Source organism: Trematomus bernacchii, unplaced genomic scaffold (genome assembly GCF_902827165.1).
Source record: "Trematomus bernacchii unplaced genomic scaffold, fTreBer1.1, whole genome shotgun sequence".
NCBI lineage: Eukaryota > Metazoa > Chordata > Actinopteri > Perciformes > Nototheniidae > Trematomus > Trematomus bernacchii.
The window spans coordinates 27,550,670-27,562,118 of NW_022987720.1; the positions used below are offsets into that span (position 1 = coordinate 27,550,670).

At 38.8% G+C, this 11,449-nt stretch overlaps 1 protein-coding gene and 1 long non-coding RNA gene across 3 annotated transcripts; both read left to right on the plus strand.

Annotated features, from left to right (window-relative positions):
- Window positions 1-924: 924 nt before the first annotated feature.
- LOC117493525 (SUMO-conjugating enzyme UBC9-like) lies at window positions 925-6,910 on the plus strand. 2 transcript variants are annotated; one of them, XM_034144137.1, is made up of 7 exons: window positions 925-1,239; window positions 1,684-1,769; window positions 2,458-2,541; window positions 3,664-3,736; window positions 4,225-4,334; window positions 4,608-4,687; window positions 5,468-6,910. In XM_034144137.1, the coding sequence occupies exons 2-7, from the start codon at window positions 1,704-1,706 to the stop codon at window positions 5,529-5,531; spliced, it is 477 nt and encodes a 158-aa protein (XP_034000028.1). In that variant the 5' UTR covers window positions 925-1,239; window positions 1,684-1,703; the 3' UTR covers window positions 5,532-6,910. The 2 variants fall into 2 exon arrangements, with proteins under 2 accessions (XP_034000028.1, XP_034000029.1); XM_034144138.1 differs by having other exon boundaries at window positions 928-1,239; window positions 1,688-1,769.
- A 1,218-nt stretch (window positions 6,911-8,128) lies between these two features.
- On the plus strand, window positions 8,129-9,472 carry LOC117493526. The gene is made up of 3 exons (XR_004556972.1): window positions 8,129-8,238; window positions 9,174-9,283; window positions 9,379-9,472. It is a non-coding gene; the product is annotated as an uncharacterized LOC117493526 (long non-coding RNA).
- The last annotated feature ends 1,977 nt before the right edge of the window (window positions 9,473-11,449 follow it).

Consider the following 11,449-nt stretch of genomic DNA (forward strand, 5'->3'; position numbering starts at 1 on the left):
ACAAAAAAGGGAAAAAATCGGGATGCTGACGCAGAGGAAATCAAAACTGGTTCAGTCCAGTTCCTGTTCTTGATTTGAGGTGTCTGGCAATATGCCCGATTTTCAGAACAACGTTTTTGCATTGAGGCTTTTGTTACACAATGGTGGGACTTTGTGCACCAGTCAAATGTATAATATTTGACTCAAATAGGACCATAAATGTGTATTAATGTAACAAAATAATTAATAAACTAGTGGGTAAGACTCTTTTTTTTAAAGAGTGCCTTAGGAGATGGCATCAAAAGCTGTGCACTTGTTTCAACCTGCACCATCGTCTTTTGCAATTTGGCATCTTTTTTAACATTATAGGTAATAACTTTTACTTTTTTGTGATGTCAGCTGTTGCTATGCTCCTTGGGGGTGAAAAGCAAAAAAATAGAAAAACAAAAGGCTATTACCACTGGGCAAAAGAGAACGAACAACTCTTTTTGAACGATTCTTCTCGAGGAGTGGACTTGCTTACTGAACCATAGTTATAGGCAGGTAGCACCATTGTTTAAATGTATTATCAATAATCTTAAAGCTGTTAAGACAACATCTTTCATGACTTAAAAGCGCAACTTACATTTTACTTGACTTGATAACAAAATTATATTATAATAGCATGCAGTCCCATCTACTTAAATAATATTTAGAAATAGTGCACATGCCTACTAAATACTACCCAGATGTTATAGATGCAATAGATATTGATGTGAATAAGATATTAATTTATAAATGAACTAAACAAAAAACGGGTAGTAAAAGGTGATTCGTTAAGGAGGAACGAGTCAAAATGAATGGATCCTCCGTAGGCGAGAACTACCCATAATGAACGCCACAACAAAGATGGCCGAACAACTATGACGTGTGTCCCGTCAACTGCCTGAAGGTCCTCAGGAAATAAACAAATTGGGGTCCTTCCTTGCGACAAGCTAGCTGTCGAAACGGTGTTACGAGTCACATTGTTTTACACAACTGTGGTAAATTGTCAAGAATAACACCGATTTATGACGATTAGATTGCAAAGGGAATGTTTAAATAATCCAAGTTTAATTCCGTTTGGTCTTTTTCTTCCTAACTGGCCCGGCAGTTTGTTTTCAAACCGTCGAAAGGGTGTTTTTTTACGTCCGCCGTCAACAGCAGCGACATTAGCGTTAGCATTTAAGCTAACGTTGTAAAACCCACGTAATTCTGATATTTAGTCGAATAAAAAGGGAGGTAAGTTGAGCTACAATGTTCCCTTTAATTGTTTTCTACGTGTTGTAAGTGTTTCCCTTTGTAATGGATTACATTAGCTTGATTTAGCTTGTAATTTCTACAAACGGTAGCCTCATAACAACGTCAATCAGTGTCTTAATTGTTTTTGCACAATTTAATAATACACACACATAACAAATGATAAACAGTGATGGATGAGGCAAAACAAAAAACATTTGTCTTATTTAAAGCCTCTAACTAAATAATGTTAAATAATCAACATTTTATATAAAAAAACAAGATCTAATTACCAACAATTGTTTGCATTCAATATTAATGGCAAACCTGAAATGCTGTAGCTAACATATACTGATTTTACAGAACAGTGAATTGGGGTTAATTAACTTCTCTTTGGTGATTTTTTTAATTGGATAATTAATCTGTTTTGGGTTGTTTATTCCACAGGGAGGCGTTGATGAGCAGCTATGTCTGGTATCGCGCTTAGCAGACTGTCACAGGAGCGAAAAGCCTGGAGAAAAGACCATCCGTTTGTAAGTAGCAGCAGCATGTTGAACCTTATTTAAAATCAACTCTTTGCATCGTCTCTAAGATCTCATATTCAGAGGTGGAAGGAGTACTAACTCAGATCTTGTACTTGAGTAAAAGTAGAAGTACCAGAGTGTAGGAATACTCTGTTACAAGTAAAAGTCCTGCATTCAAAAGGTTACTAAAGTAAAAGTACATAAGTATTAACATAGAAATATAGTTAAAGTACCAAAAGTAAAAGTAGTCATTATGCAAATTGGTCCATTTCAGAATAATATATATAATGATTGATCATTAAAGTGTTATCAAAGCTGGTAAAGGTGCAGCTAGTTTGAATGACTTTGTATACTGCAGGGTAGCTTGTGAATTTACTCCAGGTGGAACTAAAGTCTGATTTAACACTTGATTATATTTCACATTATAATCTACAACGTAACTACGGTTATTGAATAAATTAAATGGAGTAAAAGTACACTTTTCACCTCTGAATTGTAGTAGAGTAGAAGTACAAAGTGACATAAAATAGAAATACTCAAGTAAAGTACAAGTTCCTCAAATGTATACTTAAGTACAGTACTTGAGTAAATGCATTGGTTACTTTACACTTCATATTCCATAATGTCCATGATTGCTACTGGCACAAAGTAGACTACACTCCCTAGTGATGTGTTGTCTCTGTTTTAAACTACACAGGGTTTCGTTGCGGTGCCCACGAAGAACCCTGATGGAACCATGAACCTGATGAACTGGGAGTGTGCCATTCCAGGGAAGAAAGGAGTAAGTAGACCAGCATTAGAATCTTCCACATGCATTAACATTCGAGTATACTTTAGCAATCTGTGTAGTTTGTCTGCCACTTGCTTAACTTCAGTTTAAATCATTGTAATGGCAGCATTTTACAAGATTGTCCTTTTATTATGGTACATGCATCTTAATCAACGTGTATTACAGCTCATTCAATAATATCTGTGTCATGCATATTAGGAATGACCTGATAATGTTACATGTAAAATACATTTAAAGTCCAGAACAACATCAAAAATATGACTGGCCAACATAAGCAATCACCTTTTATACATAATGCTAATTTTGTCTTTTAAACTTCACTCTAGAACAGGGGTCGGCAACCCCTGGCACGCGTGCCACCGTAACCAGTGGCACACTAGGAATAAGTGGAATAAGTGTGGAAAATATTTAAATTTTATTTTCGGATCCTGAACGAGACCGCCGCCAGAGCGCGTCTCCCCGTTACAGAAGGAAGCCATGCACGCAACTCAGCCCCGCTCTCTTTAACTGCAGGCGACTTGCTGCTGCTTTCCTCCGTGGTGAAACGATGAGGGGTGAAGTGCTGCCGGAGCGCGCCCGCACTTCACCAATTGCAGTAGGCTACCCATAAGGAGCTGTACATGCCGCAGTGTTTGCGTGGCTGTGTCTTTAGTTGAAAGCCCAGTGGCGATCTGCTCGTCTCTCATCGAAAATGATATGCTACACAGGGGCGGACTGGCCATCTGTGTGTTCTGGGGAATCACAGAACGGACGGTCGTCATTATTATTATGCCGTTTAAACCAATTATTTAAATTTGTTTAAACGGCATCTTAACAGGTGAAATTGGTCCACACACTGCTTCGTCGTCGTCGTCCCCCCCCCCCCCCCCGTCGGTTGCCGACCCCTGCTCCAGAAGTTTTGGAAATTACACTTTCAATAGTTTCTTTGTTTTTTCAGCTGAGTGTGCAGGATGTTAGCTACAGTTGTTATACAAAGACACAAGGTGGATTTGACTGAAATAGGCCATTGTTCCTCGGGTCATTCGTGTGTCTTGAGTTGAATTCTTTGCAGTTGTTTCTATTTCGTTGTATGTTTACTAAAGCAGTTATTATTTTGTTTGTTTTCTTCATTAGACTTTGTGGGAGGGAGGACTCTATAAACTCAGAATGCTGTTCAAAGACGACTACCCTTCCTCTCCGCCCAAATGTGAGTATAAGTTCACACCTGCTACATAGTTTCTGAAAGTCGGTACCTTGCCATCTTGTTTGAATATGAACCTTGAGCAAAAGATGGCAGTTTTTCAACACTTGCATTATATAATTGTATTCAGAATGTCTATTTAGACACTGCTTTCAATTTCAAAAGCATATTGTTGTATAGTGTATGCTAAGAAGTTAGTTAATAAAAGCTTTATTGAGCTATGTTTCTAGTAGGATATGCATATGTCCCTATCAAAGTGTAGGATATTCTGATCAGATGTTGAACAAAGATATTATTCGATCAGAGCAGCAAAATTGCAATGTTTTGTCACGAATAAAGTACATAACAGATTGTCTTGTGTTTTAGAGATGAATTAAATCACAAAGTGGCAGTTTTTTACAACGACTATGTTGTACTGTGTATGAAATCTTCAGTTTGTCAGTCTTGCTTCAAGATTTAAAATTCTCACTTTCTTTTCACTGACTTCCTCTCAGGCAAGTTTGAGCCCCCAATATTCCACCCGAATGTCTACCCCTCCGGCACCGTGTGTCTGTCCATCCTGGAGGAGGACAAAGACTGGAGGCCCGCCATCACCATCAAACAGGTCTGAACACTCTCTCTCTCTTTAACTGGTATAAACAGTTGGTTTGTTCACGTTTTACCCTGTGAACCTTTAGGCTGTGCAGTGTGTGATTGTCTCCTTTTGCCTCCTGGGTAAGGTCTTCTAATTGTAGGGTTCACTGTCTGAACAAAGCGTTTGTGTGTACTGTCAAGTTGGAGTAACTGCTGTGAAGAAATGAATGCACAGGTTGTGTAGTTTCCATTTCACCAGCTCACTATCACACGCTGACCGGAGGATTGTTGACTTTGTTTTCAGATCCTGTTGGGGATCCAGGAGCTGCTGAATGAGCCCAACATCCAAGACCCAGCACAAGCAGAGGCATACACAATTTACTGGTGAGTGGGACTCTTTTGAGGACGTCTTACACACAGTAGCCTATCATTTAAGCCGGAATCAAACATTTTAGATGTGTGCTCTTGCTGAGTACAACACATTGTATTTATGTTTTACTAAGCAAGGGGGAATAGGGATGCAGACACTTTAAGTCAAGTCTATCTTCAAGTTATTTTACACTTAACTTGAGCATATTAAAGACTTAAAAAACAAGATATAGACACATCCAAAAAGAATCCCTCTTAATCATCACTCATGACCCACTAGAGGTGTGTGGTGGTGTCTGTACTTCAACTTCTATGAACATGTAGCGTCCAGGTGCCACATCCAGCCAGCTTGCATCCAAGATGTAGCTGAAACAAATAAGAGAAAATATAAAAGAACAAGGATCAGAATCAGAAACAGGTTTATCACCAGGTAGGTTGACACGTACGAGGAATTTGACTTGATGTCGTGGTGCGTACATAAAAGTAAAACAACAATTAAAAAATAACATTAAATAACATTAAAAAATATAGTAAAATATAGCAGTATTTACATAGAAATAGAATGGAATAAAAAATTAAAAAAACAGCTGATATTGTGTGCATTAATGTCTTTTGTGTGGCGAAACATCGAGTGATTAAAACTCCTTCCCAGTTTGCTTTCACGCGCAGACGAGCACTATGTTGATATATGGATATAATGCCATGCCCTTACTCTGATATGTTGTCGTGTAACCTCCTGAATAAATTAGCAGCGTACATTAGAAATTAAGTATGTTTTATCTCTTTGTGTTTCAGTCAGAACAGGATGGACTACGAGAAGAGGGTAAGGGCACAGGCCAAGAAGTTTGCCCCCACATAGAGAGGAGCGCCGGCCGCCCACAGCCTGAACTGAAGGAGGTGACACACCTGACGGACCACTCCAATAAGAATTCAGTTTTGAGTATTCTCTTATTATTAAACGGGTGACAAGAGCCTGTTAGTTCTCCTCTTTTTGTTCTCTTTTTAAAGCTCAACACGTTCATCATTTGACCTTCTACAATAAATGTGTAAGCATTTTGAAGGCATCGCTGATGGTCCTCTGCTGTCAACACATGACGTTTGTTATTTGTAACTCTTGTATAATCTCCAGTTTTATCATGAGTGCTGTAAAGCCTGCTCATGCCTCCATTCATTCTGTAAAGTCATAATATCGTATCGACAGAGCTGTAGAAATGTCCAAGCCACTCTGTGTGTAGTTCTCTCGCTTGTGGCGGACGTGGAGATTATGTTTATTGTTAAACTTCCAGTTTTTTTCTTTTCTTGTAATATCAAACCCCCAGGTATTGTAGATAGTGTTTCATGATTACGGGCGGGAACTGGGACAAAGCATTCAGACGAACAATGGAAGTGAATCCTCCCATTGTTCTCCTGATCCCTTGTCTCGTTCCTATCACATATCCATCACCTGAGTTTCCGGAAAAGCATAAAAAGAATACGAAGTCAGGTAAAAGACAATCCTGGCACTTGGTTGTAAGCTAAAACCGTGACGATTATTTTGGCAGGAAGTGGCGCTCTGTCCACCTCAGAGAAGGGAAGCATTACAGGAGGATGCAACTAAGATTGTTGTGAATCCAACTGGAAGTCAGTGTTGCTCATTCAACACCAGTTTCTCATCTGCTTCCCAAACACTTCCCGGGCGCTGTAGATTAGCTGCCCACTGCTCTTAGTACTTGACTCCTGGTACTAGGATGGGTTAAATGCAGAGAACACATTTCACTGTGTGTGCTCTGCATGTGTGACCATTAAAGAGGGTTTCATCCCTCCCAATATTATTATAAACTGCTTTAGTATCAGATAGAGAGGAAGCTGCATTGTAAAAGTAACAAAAACGGTCACTGTGTTCATTTTGGCGCTCCATCAGTTACAAATAGCGTCACTTTTGGTTATGTTCTCCCACAAAATCAACTACAACCCTGTAGTGGATCAGGCGTCAGAAGCTGAAGGATCCTCATTGGAATGGCCTCTCAACCAGCAAAGGACGACAGGAAGTGAAAGTGCACTTGAGAGAGTAAGCGAAAAAGCCTGAGAATTGTTTTGCCTCTAAATATATGAGTGCATGTATATAATATAAATACTGAAAAAAATTGTGGAAGTTATGTTTTATATTGTTTTAGCCAGTTGACATTTGTGTGTGGTATTATGACAAAGAACACAATAAATGGCATACAATTGTGAAATAAAGTTGAATAAAAGAAATAATTATGTGTTTTTGAATTTCTTCTCAACACACCTCCAGTTTTATGGTTAACTGCTTTGTTTGAATTACACGGTAACATGTCACAGAGGCACACAAATGAACCAGAACATAAGTAGATGGGGGGGGGGGGGCCCCTTTAAAATATCAGCATGCTCTTCAAATACAGGGTGTCTGCGGGGTCTTAAAAAGTATTCAATCAATTTAGCGAAAATTAAGGCTGTTAAAAAGTATTAAACGGCATTTTCCAAGGTATTACATTTTGTAGCTTGTTTTCAATAAGTATATACATTGTCCAAAGAGGTTGTATTCTAAAGTGTTCCTGAATGTAATCATTGCGTAGGTGTGTAGTGTGATTCTGTGTAGTTTATTTATGGCATCCCGTTGGATTTGACGTCATCTGAACAGGACATCGCACGCTCACTGCTTGATAGCGCGCGAAGGCCCGTTTACGCCGGTTGTTAAACAACATCGTTATGGGGAAATGCAAGTCTGCGTCCAAATGGTTGGAAGATAAGGAGGAAGGACAATCAATACTGTATATAGTCAATGTGAGGTAAAGTGTGTCGCCAATGTAACTGGTTAAAACTCGAAGAGGTCTTAAAATGTATGGAAATGGTCTTAAAAAGCTCTTAAAAGGTCTTACATTTGACTTCAGGATTCCTGCATATACCCTGAAATATCTCTAATGAACAATGTGTTTGCAAATCCTTTGGTAGGGTTTATAAAAGGGCCTTTTTTTTCATTTGGTGAAAGTCTTTTGAAAAAGAGACTTTCACCAAATAAAGATTATTCTTTATTTAAGCCTGCATTGCTTTAAAAACATTATTTTTCAAAAACGTTTCCTTGATTTTTACTAATTGTTATCAAAGCAACAGGTGAATAGCAAACAGCTTTTTGCCAAATAAATGTGTTTTTAAATGTCAGTTTTTTTTCTATTAGTATTTGTGGTATTGTCCAGAGGTGAAACCTGATGTAATGTTCTCAGGTGTCTTGCATGACATTCTTAAGAAATGTAACACCTTTTGTTTTTCCCTCGTCTCCCGTGCGGTTTATCGTCTCAGCATGACCTCAAATGTCCAAAAAGACGCAAAACCAGCAGAGACACAGGTGAGAACATAGTGTTTTTTTGTCTTTCGTTGGGGGTTGTTGTGCTTCTGTGTGTGTTGTTGTGAGTTATGATTTCCTCTGAACATGCTGTGTTTTAGGGGGGGGGTGGCAGAAAGCCCTCAGGTGCTGTCCCTGTCGCTGCCTCACTACGCTGATCCTGGATCAGTTATTTCGTGCAGCTATCACAGTTTGAGCCACTGTCTTCGCACAAACATATTCCCAGGTGTGTAAATCCCTGGACATTCTTTCGTAGTATGTTTTAATCCTATAAAAGCCTCCTTCAATATACAAAAAACTATTGGTGAGGGTGGGAGCACAATATGTCTGTTATTCAAAACTGTTGTCAATAATTTGTAAGGCTATCATGACATTTTACAGTCAGAAAATAGCACAATCTTTGTTATTAAACTGGATTATTCAGCTGTGAATGATGCCATATAAACTGTATGACATGTTTACTTACTCTCACTCACTTTGGTGAACCTTTAGGCTGTGCAGTATGTGATTACAAAGGTACAAAGACAGACTTTTACAAATAATAATTACCAATCTTTCTGGCTTCGTGTTCCAAGAGTTAGGTCTCAAATGTTCTTGGTAAAACTTGACTACTGGAATATAATACACCCCCTTCTTAAAATCTATGACAATATACTGAATATCCATAGATTTTAGAAATCTGATACTTAAACCAGTGTTTTCCATAACCTTTTTTTACAATTATTTTATAGCGGTAGTGCCTCTTTTTCTTTTAGTATATCCTTTTGCTGTTTTAGTTTTTTTTCCTTTTAACTAACTTCAGCAATCACATATTTCACCATTTGAGATTAGTACAAACACTATCATCAGAACCTTCAATGTCAACATACTTTGATGTGCAACCTTTAACACATTAACCTTCCTGTCAGCATCAGCACACTTTGTGTTTGGTTCTAATTAGCATGCAAACATGTCAAACGCCTGCTAAACATTAACCTACCAAACATCAGCATATTAGCTTATTGAACACGTTCGTTTTCTGACGTTAGCATTTAGCTACAATTATTTATGCCTAAGAGCAGAATCACAGATACACCTGCATGGCTGTTAGTTCTAAGGTCATTCTATTTCATTTTTCACACCTTTTCTTCACAATTTAAAACACTGAACTCTCTAATTCAGGTGCTAATTAACATGGAAATCCCTCTCCAAGGACTCTTACGTTAGCCACCCTCGGACAGCTCGGCCTACGGACCCTCATCTCTGGTACGGCCACAAAACCGACGACCTGGGTAGGTTTCCTCTTCCCTTTCTTTCTTTATTTATCTTGAATTGGTTGTGTATGTTTGTTCTGAAGAATATATGCGTGTCTGTGGCTTGTCTGCAGTCCAGTGGACAGAAAGAAACATCATGAACCAGAAACTCGACAAGATGCTGACGGAAATGAGAAAAAAGGCCCCCGCAAAATGAGGTCCTGCTTCCTACCCTGAGACCACAACACACACTGCGCCCTTGTGATTCACACTTTGGGTTTTCTTTCGAAACGCTAAAATAAAGTGTGAATTGAAACCATGCATGTTGTTATCTCGTTGCTTAACAATAAACAAAAAGAGACAGGTTATATCAGAGATAAAACACCACAAAAAAGATAATTGGTTCATCATTAGGTTACATGTCACTTGTTAGACGCTTTTATCCAAAGCAACTTACATACTCAATACTGTGAACAATCCCCACAGGAGCAATTTGGGGTGAAGTGTCTTGCCCAGGGACACAACGACATGCTGACTGCAGTGGGGTTTGAACCTGTGCTCCCCTGATCCGATTACCAACGCCCTATCCACTGCGCCACACGCCTCCTATCAACAAAAGACATAGCAGCAGTCCTTTTGTTTAGGCTACACCGAACTGTAATTATTTGGGTGTTAATGTGCTAGCAACAATTTTGTTTGTGCATTTATTGAGGAAAATATAGCTTTTTTTGTCTTTCTACTTCAAAATACGATATTGCTGAGTACTTTCTTAAAACAAAAGGCATATAAAACACACAAAAGTCCTTACTCCAACTTAAACGACTTAAACCGCTTATGCTAGCAGCAGCTGAATGGGTTTCTTGTCTCTCCGTGTGTAAGGCAGCAGAATAGAGGTGGTTTCAACAAAAACCACTGAAACTTGCTTTTTTGTCACAACCTGCTGCCTCGCCTACTGAGTCTGACCTACAACATACAGTTTATATCTTACGTTATCTGCAGAAGTCATCACTACACATGGAGAGGAGGTTTAGGAGACTGTTTGAAGTTTATCAGTAGTGATCTACATATTTCTGTTTGGTTAAACCAGTGCAACTCGCAAAGCTGATTTTAGGTGTAGTCAAGTGACATTAATAATGGTATTGAAATATAGCCACATTTTCCTCAATATTTAGACATTTAATAGGCCTACATGTCATATTCTTAATGTCCCTGTTAAACTATGCTATTCATGCACTGCTGTAGGACACTAAAACCATTTTAACTCTTACTCAGCATCCAATAAAAGTGTTAGCTTAACAGGATTTAGTTCTACAGGTTAGCTTGTTTAAGCTAACCTGTGGAATTAAAACACAAGCTATAACAATTTTTCAAAACTATAATGACATCAGCATCAACTATACGTTTTTGGCTTATAACCAAATGTTAGCATGCTTACACGCTCAACTTTAAAGTGAACATGGTAATCACTACACCTGCTAAAAAAAGTGGCATGTTAACTTTGTCATTGTGAGCATGTTAGCATGCTGACATTAGCCACAAGCTAAAAGCAATGTGGATCCAGTAAAGCCTTACAGGATATTGAGCTTGGTCAACTCTGGCCTTTACTTACAGGAATTGAACATACTTTGAGAAATTGTTAGCTAAGTAGGCCTATGGTTTAGTTCCACAATTTAGCTTTTTGAGCTCACTGGTGGAACTAAATCATACTAACCTAACAATATTACAAAACTGTATAGACATTCCCATCAGCCTCAAATAGGCTACCTGTATTTTTTGCTAATAACCAACCTGGAGCTTGCTAACAGCTAAACTTTCAACATGGTAAACATTACACCTGCTTGCTTCCTGCTTTCTTACAGTGCAGACGCTTTTCTGCTTGCTCTTGCCTCTGCTTACTTTTTTCATGCTGATTTTCCTATTTTTCTTTTCTGAAAACTTCGAGCAGCGGCTCCTGGACATTAAAGGTCCCATGTCATGGCTATTTCTACTGATCATAATTCCATTGTTGAGGTATACTAAAATAGATTTATATTGTGCAATCTTCCAAACTCACATTGGTTTCTCATACAGCATCTCTGTATAGTATGTGTATTCACTCTCTGTCCTAAACGGCTTGTTGGAGCTCCTGCCCCCCCCCCCCCCTCCCTGTGAGCCCAGTGGCCGTCTGCGAGACAGCGAGACAGCGAGACACAGCCCGAAACACAC

Coding starts and splice junctions, on each gene's coding strand:
- LOC117493525 (XM_034144137.1), top strand. CDS start 1,704: ATGTCTGGTATCGCGCTTAGCAGACTGTCACAGGAGCGAAAAGCCTGG. Junction 1,770..2,457: donor GGAGAAAAGACCATCCGTTT/GTAAGTAGCAGC, acceptor TAAACTACACAG/GGTTTCGTTGCGGTGCCCAC. Junction 2,542..3,663: donor CCATTCCAGGGAAGAAAGGA/GTAAGTAGACCA, acceptor TTTCTTCATTAG/ACTTTGTGGGAGGGAGGACT.